The 11,294-nt window shown below is 37.9% G+C and overlaps 1 protein-coding gene across 1 annotated transcript in view; it reads left to right on the top strand.

The window, feature by feature from the left end:
* The first annotated feature begins 271 nt into the window (after positions 1-271).
* The window catches only part of TACR3 (tachykinin receptor 3), a 32,537-nt gene continuing 21,514 nt past the window's right edge, over positions 272-11,294 (top strand). The window contains exon 1 of the mRNA XM_085325600.1: positions 272-747. Coding sequence (XP_085181726.1) covers positions 272-747 — 476 coding nt within the window. The remainder of the gene's footprint in view (positions 748-11,294) is intronic.

Below are 11,294 nucleotides of genomic sequence, written 5' to 3'. Positions count from 1 at the left end.
GCAAAACCAAAAGCAAGAGCAGGCTGTGCTCTGAGCAATGGGACTTTCTTCTATCCAGAAGCAGTAGCTCTCTTGGTCCAGCCAGTACAACAGTCCTCAGGGTCTGAACAGCACAGCCAAAGCTTTTGTAGACGGCTCCCTCCTTCCCAGCATCCYGGTCTTACTGTGCTAACTTGCTTTTTTCTTTTTTTGTTTTCCTTATCTATTGGAGGGAATTTTGGAGGAGCTGGGAGAGATCTTTTTATTCTTGCAAGAGGAGAAAACATCCAAGATGACGTCCGTCCCCACAGCCAACTGGAGTGTGAACACAAGCAGCAGGTGGAACATGAGCCTTGCTGAGTCGGGGGATCTCTGGGGACAGGCACAGGGAGCACTGGCTGGAAATGATTCTCCTCCTGTAGTATCCTCAGCAGCCAACTTCTCCAATCAGTTTGTGCAACCATCTTGGCGCATTGCCCTGTGGTCTCTGGCGTATGGCGGGGTGGTGGCAGTGGCTGTCTTCGGAAATCTCATTGTCATCTGGATCATCCTAGCTCACAAGCGCATGAGGACAGTGACCAATTACTTCCTGGTGAACCTAGCCTTCTCAGATGCCTCCATGGCTGCTTTTAATACACTCATCAACTTCATCTATGCACTGCATAGCGAGTGGTACTTTGGAGAGGCTTACTGCCGCTTCCACAACTTCTTCCCCATCACAGCTGTCTTTGCCAGCATCTACTCCATGACAGCGATTGCAGTGGACAGGTGAGAAAGAAGAGGAAAAGCGTTATGGTGAGAGGTTGAGATCAGATTCTCTACTAAAACAAAAATCAGAGATAACATGCAGTAACTGGTGAGAGGCAGTCTCTTCAATAGTTCATCACCTGTATTCGTCTGCTTCTTCAAAATCTCTCTCTAGCACCTTTTTCTTCCTGTCTTTARTCTGTCTCCTCTCCTTCAACCTTTCATTGCTTCTACTCTTCCTTTCTTTTACATCCCCACCTCTCTCTGACTTCAGCTGCTCTCTGTGCTCCCATCTTTTAACACTAATCCCATGACAGCAGCCATTGTTGAGTGTTGCTTTCTCCATCTGCCAAAGTAATCTCTGTTCCTCAGTCGATGTCATCTAATTCATACTGATGAGGAGTTACAGAGACTGCAGATTTAGCAAGAGGATTTCAAATTTCCCTCCTCTTTGTATTTCTGCAGCTGGCAGAAGCATTTGTCTYCTCAGAAACCACTTCAGACTCTGCTTTTAACAGCTCCTCTCACAGACAGCGCTGAGATGCTTTGTTCCTCCTCCTGATTTTAACTAAACAGACTATTTACATTACCATCTGTGCATACCGAGAAGTGTGGTAAGAACAGGTATTACAGGGTTTCAAGTGTTTGATGTTTTTTCTAATTACTGGCAGCAAAGCAGTYTTTGTCATTGAAGGAAAACAGGACAGGGACAAACATTACCTTTGTGCTAAAGAAAATAATGGAATATGACAGTTTTAGTCTCTATACAGCAAAGGATAGCCACATTTGTCAGATTTCCAACAGAAGTGCTTTAACGGACCACCTTTGTCAAAAGTTGCTGTAGCTCTCTCCCARGAGATTTTCCCTTCTTTATGATTATTTTCACCTGTGCTGTACTAGAAAGCTAACTTTCCACAAGCTTCAGAAATGCAAGCAATTCCTGAATTTTCATTCAGAGTAAGATGCTTTACACTCCAGGTCTTTCTTCTTTTTAGAAATGCATTGAAATTACTGACAGAACTCCTTTCTCAGATGTCAAAATCATGTTATATATCTTGCCTGAATTGACTTGGCAGAGCTGCAGCACTTTCAGCTGATGGTAGTTAGGACTTTTATGAGGTTCAATTTATTTTCTGAAACTTCATAAATATCTTGTTTCCAGGTGCAAAGATTAGGAAATATGCTGTTGTGCCTTTCTCTTTGCTGTGGTCATACTAACGCTCTTCAGCTCTACTAGTTGCTAATTTCAGTTGGAAATTTCAGGTGTCATTCTCGGCTGGATGAATTTCTCTTCCATAAAGTAAAAATGAAAGAGGAAATGAGATTCTTAACAGCTCTTCTACCTCTCTGCTCCTGGGATAAGAGAAGACAGGATGACAACAGAGCACTCTCCTCCTGCTGGTGATGCATTTTTTTCCCAGTTATTACTTCACATAAATAAATGAGGAGGCAGTATAAAGCTGTATTTTAAACCAGGCAGAGATTTCTTCAGTTGCTAACTCAGGTTTAGCTTAAGGTTCTTGCCTAGTTTGACATTTTCAGAAAGTTTTCAGTGGATGCTGAGGATGTAGCTGTTACCATTGCAGTGGTTCTTGTCATTAGCCACCCAGCTGCTAGGATGTTCTGAATAARGTATTTTGATTTTCTGACAAAATCACCCACAGAGGTGTAGTATGTACTACGCGGAAAGTTTCTAAATATTCTAGAAAACTGGAAACAAAGGCAAAGTTGTTTTATATGACACTGTTYCCTGGGAAGGAGAAGGGTGCACTTGTAGAGTGAGTAAAGAAGAGCTCTGTTTCACACCAGCTGCTTGAAGTACAATGGTCAGATATAAATATACCGGACATATTTTCACTGGTTTGACAATATGAAACACTTGTGTGCAGCAGTGAACCAAATACTGCTGTTATTCCCTCTGATGACATTTCTCATCTCAAAATCTCCTGAAGGAATCAGTTTCCTCTCCACCACACCTTCTAAGCTCACTTGCCCCCAGACAAAGACAATTCAAAATCTTTCTCAGGAGAGTCAAAGCTGGGTTTTATGTGTGCTTTCTGCAGTACTAACAAGCATCATTTAAAATAAAGAGAGGAACATTCTATCTATCTTTCCTGATTCAGAGTGTCATTCTTTTTTTTACATATACATATATATATATATATCAAATCACACCTGATGTGTTCTGTACCTTTAACCACTTTCTGGCTACTGTTCAGCAGAACACTTCTGCAGAGTCAAAAGGAAAATAGAGGGTTAAGCTGGGAAGCTCCCTGAATGTACAGTCTACCCTATTCCAGACCACAGATCTGCAGCATGGGCATTTTTTAAAACATCGGTTGCCCTTCAACTTGCTTTAAAGTTCTGTCAATGCTTAAGATAGGACACTMTGCTTTAGGTTTGACCCAGTAAACTTATCCTTACATGTTTCTGTTCACAAATAACTAAAAAAAGTCCAAAACTACAAACTAAGACTAAGCTGAGGGAACTGAAAAAATAGGATCAAAYAGGAAGGTTTTATAATAGAAACTCACATGTTAAATGCTTAAAGGTCATGGGTTGCAACTCACTAAAAATGTCACAATATACTCTGTTGGTCATTTTTAGACTATACTAACATTCCCAGAATATGAATGAGTCACTGCGATCCCAGATCTCACTGAGCGGAGTCATGGGCAGTGCAAATTTCCTTTCATGTCTGATTCTGTGGATGGGTTTCTAGAGGCCATGTTGTAAACGCTGCATGTACTGTGAAATTAGTGGGCTGACACACACTTTTGTGGAGTAGATGATTTCTGGCAGTGGAAGGTGCTAGGTCAAGAGCTGAGGATCAAAGTATCCAAGACTATTGTACGACTCAATGTCTGACCACCTGGTCATTGAACACAGTCTCAAATTTATGGAGGTTTATTAACATTTCTAACCCCTCCTTCTTAGTGGTCTTTTTCTCCTGTCTTCTGCTTCTCTTCCAACATGCTGTTTGGAAGATGCAAGCTGTCTACACTGCAGTGTACTGCAGAGATGGCACGCTAGCTCTAAGCAAGCCAACTCARCTGCTAGAAGCAGCACAGGTTTTGCACTGTTCTGCTTCATAGGCATTCATTCACTTTTCTGCAGCTTATGCCCAGAGCTACACAGAACCACAGCTACATTGCTTCCAGTGCTCAATATGCTTCATTTAGCTGCCTTACAGGGATACATTCTTAAAAAACTCTCAGATATATCAAACAGGATAGTTTTTGAGCCAAAAATCTCTGTGCCACTGGCCACTACATGATCCTAACRGATCATGTGTCTTAACTTCACCTAGGAATCTCTTTATTGGCTGTCAGTACAGTTACTTGGACACAGTAGGCACAGTGTYTTAGGCAGAATTTAGGTCATCTAGATCTGGCCATTGGTGGCCCATCAGACCTTTCCACTTGTTCCTAGTATGCAGAAAATGATGGTACATGTGTTCTCACAATTCATTTCCAGTCCCAGGATTGCYTTGTTATATGACCTGTTCTGTGTGCAGGCCTAGAAATTCCCTACAGATATCTGAAGATGAAAAGAGAAGTTTGGAGACAGTAATATAATATTAAATAACATGCCTTTAGCAGAGCACTTAGTTTATTTTTATGCATTTATTTCCTGTTATTATCATATCTGCAGTATGGCTTTCTCAGTTATTGTTCTCTTAGGGAATTCCATAAGGAATTCCATATTTCATCAAGTTTATGCAAGAACTACTGCTCTGAAATTAAACTAGGTATCTTAATGGTGACAGTCAGAAGTTGCCAGTCTTACTCACATCTTTAAGTTCTCTTTACCTTTTTTGCCTAGCATGTAAGCAAACTTTTGGTTTGGAAACTACCACATTGGTATTATAGCTCTTTATACRAAAAAGTAACAGAAATGTCTCTGCAATATTATTTTTGTGCCTTCTTTACTCTTCATAGATTACACAGCTTTCCAGGACCAGACACACATTTAGTTTGCAAGACTCCTTGAAGAATAGTTTCCATGTGCTTTTTAAGTGTCTCTCTCTTAAGACTGACATACATACACCAATATATCACATAAGTATAAACAAAATCACATTTAGGATACACAAAAATTCTGCATCACTGTAAGACAGCCTACAAGGGYTCCAAAGCTTACTGGCTTACTGCTACTCAGCATAGCTCAACACAATAGCATCAGAATGGGGTGCTGGTATCAAAGAAAACTCTTAAGTAAAAATTCTTTAAAAATTATCCTATAAACCTATAAAATTGGCTTAACCATTTTTAATGATCAGATTCTGCCAGATATTACTGATCTATCCTAACCCTCTAACTSTACAAAAATCCCAGCCTATTTTTCAGTTCAGCTACTTGCAGAGTCAAAACTATGGAAATATAAGAATGACAAAATTAATCTAGGGAATTCCAATGTCATGCACCTTTTTCTTTTTTTTTTAATCAGGGAACTTTCCTCATATCTTAGATATCTGATTGTGCTGATACAAATTCTGGAGATGTTACAATTTGTTGCCTCAGTGAGCCATAAATATTAAGTCATCACAGAATAAAATTCTGATTTGAAGTTAACCAAAGTCACTATTTTTCTAAATTAAGATTCAATCATGTCCCGAAGTCCCATTACAATTTCAATAATAATTTCATCTTTTYCCTTTTTTTCTGGTCCTTCTGATGAAATTAAATTCCTTTTTTCCTGCTCAGTAGGAAGGTACAGAACTATTTAATTTTCTAGTCCAACAAATCCATTATGAAACTTTCTATGTTGTGTTTCTTCCATAGAACTTTATCTGCAACTATATTTTCAGGAGAAATAAGACTATTAAAATTAGAGCTAAGAGACAGTTATATTAGCAGTCTCACTTCTGTTAACCCACACACCTCTGTTTAGTATGACAGCACAGCACTACWTTGGTGACAAACCTTTGCAACATCCAAACCTGATGGATTTTTTTGAAAATTTGCAACAACAACAAAGTGACAGAATCAAACAAAGAATCAAAGAACCAAACAATCTACACCAGAATCAGAAAGAGAACCCAAGATCCATGGGCCCTACCTTTCTTTTCCCAACATACTTATACTCACTTTGTTTAACACAAATCAAACYCAAAATCAAATTAATCTTCACTAACAAAACATTAGACAAATATAAAATCTCCATATTTCAGAATAAGACTGAGTCATAACAGTACAGTCTCTGCTGCTTTTTGGCTGCCCTTCTCATTTCTTTTTAACAAACTTCCTTATCTATCTGCTCTCATAGCCTTTCTCATTTCCCTTGGCATGTCACCATTACTGTTACCAATTAGCTGTATGTATAATTCTAAAAGTTTWTTTTTTCCTATTCATGACTGGAATTTCAAACCATAAAATTCTATACTGTTTATCTATTTTTTTTCTTTATCTGTCCTGATTTTAAACTATATCTAAAATTCAGTTTTATTCCTCCTCTGGCATGACCTACTCCTCCTTTTATAGGACCCTTAAKGTTATGATGTCCCACTGGTTGCATTCCTTCTATGTAGTTTCTGGTATGCCTATTACACAAAATACCCATATCCAAAATTTGCAATTTTAATTTCCTCACCTTATTTTTTTTTAGACTTCCAGTATACACATACATATAGAAAAATGTGTTATCTTTCCAGTGGGATACATTTTGGCATCTGTCTCTGCATGAGTTTCTATTCCTGGGACAAATGGCTCAAGGCCTTCATGTGCCATAAATATTTCAAAACCAATATTCATGCCAAACTGTACTCCAGCATCTTTGCTGTAGAATAACATTATCTGAATTGGGAGTTAATAGCCTGAGAGTTACCTATCCTGTGTGTACTTCAGAATACTCTGAAGTATAGGGAGATGTGTATATGAACTAATCACTTCAAATAGAAAGTGAAAAGGGCATGAACGTGCTGTGGTCATATACTAGTGGTGTCAGGAAAAAATGTACACCATGAACATGAACACTGATACTTAYACTCTTGTACATGCACTTAGTTCCAAGTTTTCTATGCTTGGCTCACCAAYGCACAAAGGAAGTTGAAGAAATACRGGGAGGAAACCTCCACCATGCAGCCAGCTGCCATCACATGCAGACAGCTCAGCTCAAACAGGCCTTCAGCCTTTGGCCTCTTCAACCCCTTCCCTCAAACTCCAGTGCCTCAAAGAAAATGCTTTCCATGTGAAGGGAAGAGAGGACAGAATTTACACTGAAGACAGACACAGACAGACACACACACAGAGAGAGAGAGAGAGACACACACACAGAAAGAGAAACACACAGACAGAGAGAGAGACAGACAGACAGACATATGGATGGGAAAAAAACAAAAGCCAGATAGATCTTTGCGGACTTCTTGTGTTTTACTAGACACATTCCCCAGAAAAATCCCCCCCTCATATCTCAGAACCTTTTCATCCAGAGAAATGGGTAAAGGAAGTTCTAGTACCCTCAATATGCCTTTTTTCACAAGATGCTGTTTTATTGTAATTTAATTTTATTTGCCTCTGGTGTCACRTAACTGTACGCAAAACTCTACCTGCCACATTCCCAAATTATAGTTCAACACAGCTCTTTCCCCTCTAATGGATGATTTAATAATACTGTATCAGCCTTCGTCATTGCATGCCTGGAAGAGAAAAACATAGTCGAAAATATACTTTTAAAAATACTACTATTTTGCTAACCAACATAGAATTCAAATGAGAATCTTCTTCCTCATTCTCGGTGTTCTGTTTGTATTTTAACATGAATCACATATTTCTGGATTCAAGTATACAGGCTGCCCTCTAAAGAAAACATTAACTCTTCACAATTTGGAAAGAAAAAGTTGAACAGGAGAGCCTTAAGGGCTCACAAATCAAAAGGCAAAATGTTAAGAATTCTGTTCTGAAATGTCATTCGTAAGTCAACCACATGTCCTGGGGGCCAACGTGATTTTCATGGGTTGACAATCCTCTCTTTTTTTCATTCTGAGAAAAAGAGTGAAATAGCTTATGCAGAGCATCTTGATCCAATGTCTAAAGGGTTCAGTCTGCCAGAAACATAGGAGAAGTAATCCTTATCTTGCTGTGGTATAAACTCAGAATGAGCAGGCACAGACAGAATCATGTCTCTGTCAGAATTCATGTCAGAGTCACGTTGTTGATRACAGGGTCAGTCTGAGAATAAATGGCATAACAGATAACCCTTTCCTTTTGTTTTGAACTAAACAAATCTTSCATTTAACAAGCTGCTTACAAAAGATGTGATGAAAAAATGAGGTTGATAAGCCAATCTCTCAAGGAGTATAAGCAAAATTTACAGCAGTGCCTAGCCCCAAGCCTTAATGTCTAAGGCAGGAAACAACATCTGTCAAGTTTAAGCTACATGTTCAGAAGTGAAGTTCATTTTAGACCATGTCTTAGCTAGCCTTAAATACATTTTCTCAGTACCTTTACCTATAGTTTAATAAAAACTATTAAAAGATTTGCTAGTGATTTACATAATGTAAACTGCAGTATTTTGTCAAAGAAACACAGCTAAAGGCTTATTTTTGTTTTCCTTTTTCCTTGAATAATTWTATATATATAYATACATATATATATATATATATAYACACACATATGCATGTATAYCCACTTGATCTACCAGCCAACARATGAATTTGTGTCATCCACAATATTTGTGTTTACCTGAAATAAAATTAATTTCCAAATACCTGTAACCCACCGTTCTGTGGCAGGACAAGAACCTAGGTACATCTCATATTTGGCTTATTCAGACTGGATGTTTTGTATTATACTCATCTTAGCTGTCTGAATATAGATTGAGCCAAAAACTTTAAAATGAGCTTTCAAAAATTTGGTCCCAAAAATCAATTTTAGGCATCAAAACTGGAACTTTCCAATGAAAATTCCACATTAAAATCCCCTGATTTTGATGGTATTTGTGAATGATTTTAATTTGTCTTTGCCCCAGTATGAAAAAAATCATTAATGTAAAGCAAAAATGTTGTCACCACAATGATGTGCACACCTATAAAGATAAAGAACAAGTGTAATGGGTCTGTGTTCTACTGTAATGGAGTAGTCTATCGACAGATAGAGCTGTTTTGCAGAATGTGCACAGAGATTGGACCTCAATAGCCCAGGTAGATCAAATTCAAACAGTAGGAGGAAACAGAGGCCCTTCTGTCAAGGGGAGTCACATAGGCATGATGAGTTCATCAATCATTCATTTTCTATGAATATTCACAGTTATAGCATACTAGTTACTGCTTCAAATCAGTTACATGTTTATAAAAATCTTGCCCACTACCAACAGGTTCCTCAATAGACAGCACTGTACTTTTTATGAGAACTCAGCCATACTGCAGAATTCCAGTTTCCCTGTTTAAAGGTTTCTATCAATAGATTTGCAATAGGTCCTGGAATAGCAAAGTCCTCGACACATGGGCAGCCTAGTCCTAATCTTAAAAAAAAGGGACAAGGTACAGTGTTAASTCCTGCTCAAGGCAGGTCTGCCAGTCCCTAAGTGTAGCATATGTGCCCCAGGGTGAGTCAAGACTGATTAATCCCTTTAGGATACAGCATATTGGTTTCTCAAAACCAGTGTGCTTTTTTGCATTCATCTATCACTGCTATATGCTCCTCGTTTATGCCACTAGTTTTAAAGAGACTGTGGCACAACCATAACCTTGCTCACTGCAGATCCTTCTGGCCACAAAATCCAGGGTTGTTCACAACCATCAGAGATAATACTACAAATATGCCCATAGCCACACTTCCCATAGACAGTCTCAGCGATTGAATACAAATCAAAAACTAAAACTTTGTGTTTCTCAATTAAAAATGCTTCTAAAATCACACAGTTCATTCCATCTTCTGTAGTCTACTGTAACCACATTACAGACACACTTTATAAGATTTTCCACAGGGAAGTTTTAAATCCGGGGCAGAGAATCATAGTATTTTCCCCACTCAAGTTTTTTAATTACCTGCTGATTCCAAATGCAATAGTAGGAGACAATGTATCAAAAACAGCTTCTGTTCTGAGGGAATAACAGCATCTGTGTATTCATGAATGAAATACACTCTTCCGTCTCGTGTTGACAAGACACTTATACGCAACCATTACAATTTTCCCTCAGTCTCTTCCTCTGTCAAGTCCCAATTTCCTGTTACAATTTGGGAATGAATTGATGTTTTTTTCCCCTATTTGAATTTATAAACACACTGTCAGCAGGTGAAACAAAACACTTGGGATGACTAAAGGGTTCCAACTGTGTCTCCAGATGGGYATCTGTACAATTCAATTTTGAGCATGGTGTTGTTTTAAAAATATTCTATGCAGTTTTGCTACAATTTGCTAAACATGTTAAAGGCAAATGATTTTCATGTCTGTATTAGTCAAGTTACAATATTTTATAAAAAGATGTTAGGATTTATCCTTACTTCTTTTTCTTTCCAGTCTCTGAACAAGCTCTTAAGCTTTAAATGGACCAAGTTGAACTTCTCACAGAACATGATCTAGCCTGTTTTAAACACATTTCCAATTTCATGATATTTTGAGGTACATAGGATAGGCTACGGGTATTTACTAGTTCTTTCACAGTTTTAGAATATGTGGTAAGACGACTTAACCCTACATATTTGAAACAAAAAAATGTTTTTTTCCTTTTTCTTTCCTGTTTTACTACAGGTGAGATAATGTATTAATAATCTATCATCTCAACATCATAAACACATGCCTAGAAGTGAGRTTCATGGCTTGGTCCTATGTCTCCAAACATACTGTTCAGGTCTGTAACACACAAACTTAGGAGGCTTTTATACCACTTAGCAGCTATTTGTCTCTTACGTTACTTACAAGCTGTAACAAGCAAGCAGAGTGCTATACACCAATGCCAACAGACAGTACATGATTATGCCATTGTTAAAACCAGCAGCTTAGAGAGTTCATCAATGTTATTCAAACCAGGACCATCTCCTATTATGGTTTGGGGAAAACAGATAGACGTTTTTTGATTTGGTGAAGCTAACAAACAACTATGAAACAGTAAATTGCGGATTCTGGCCAAACTGAGCAGATCTCAAGAAAAGTAGATCTGTTCTGACCTCATTAAAAAAAAAAAAAATCCCAGTCTTTAAGGAATAGAACACTGCAGCAAGCACCTGCAGCTGAGAGTAATTCCATACTTTCCACTATCTTTGATTATGGTAATGATGACTTTTCTAGAAAAGTGTTACCAATTTTACATGACAATATCAAAGCAATTTTAACAAAATGAAAAAGCAATATCTTACTATCTTAATTAAGCAATTTTGGTTTTGAGAAAAGCCACCTAGGAAATATGTTAGATATATTATCTTAATTGCAAGCATACTGACAAATTAGAATGAATAAATTTGTTGTCAAAGGTTCAGCAGCAAAGAGTTGTCAATACCATAAATGATGAACCGAATCCTTCTTGTACAAAGGCATTATTCAGGGAATAGTCAAGGTCCCTCCATCTTATTCCCGTTTTTTTTTTTTTTTATTAGAATGAACTGCCTCCTACAGTTTTGTAATCTATTTTG

This window comes from Rhea americana, unplaced genomic scaffold, assembly GCF_003343005.1.
Source record: "Rhea americana isolate MKP2758 unplaced genomic scaffold, rheAme1 scaffold_99, whole genome shotgun sequence".
Lineage (NCBI taxonomy): Eukaryota > Metazoa > Chordata > Aves > Rheiformes > Rheidae > Rhea > Rhea americana.
Note: the sequence above shows the minus strand (reverse complement) of the source record. Positions and strands in the feature narration are given on the sequence as shown.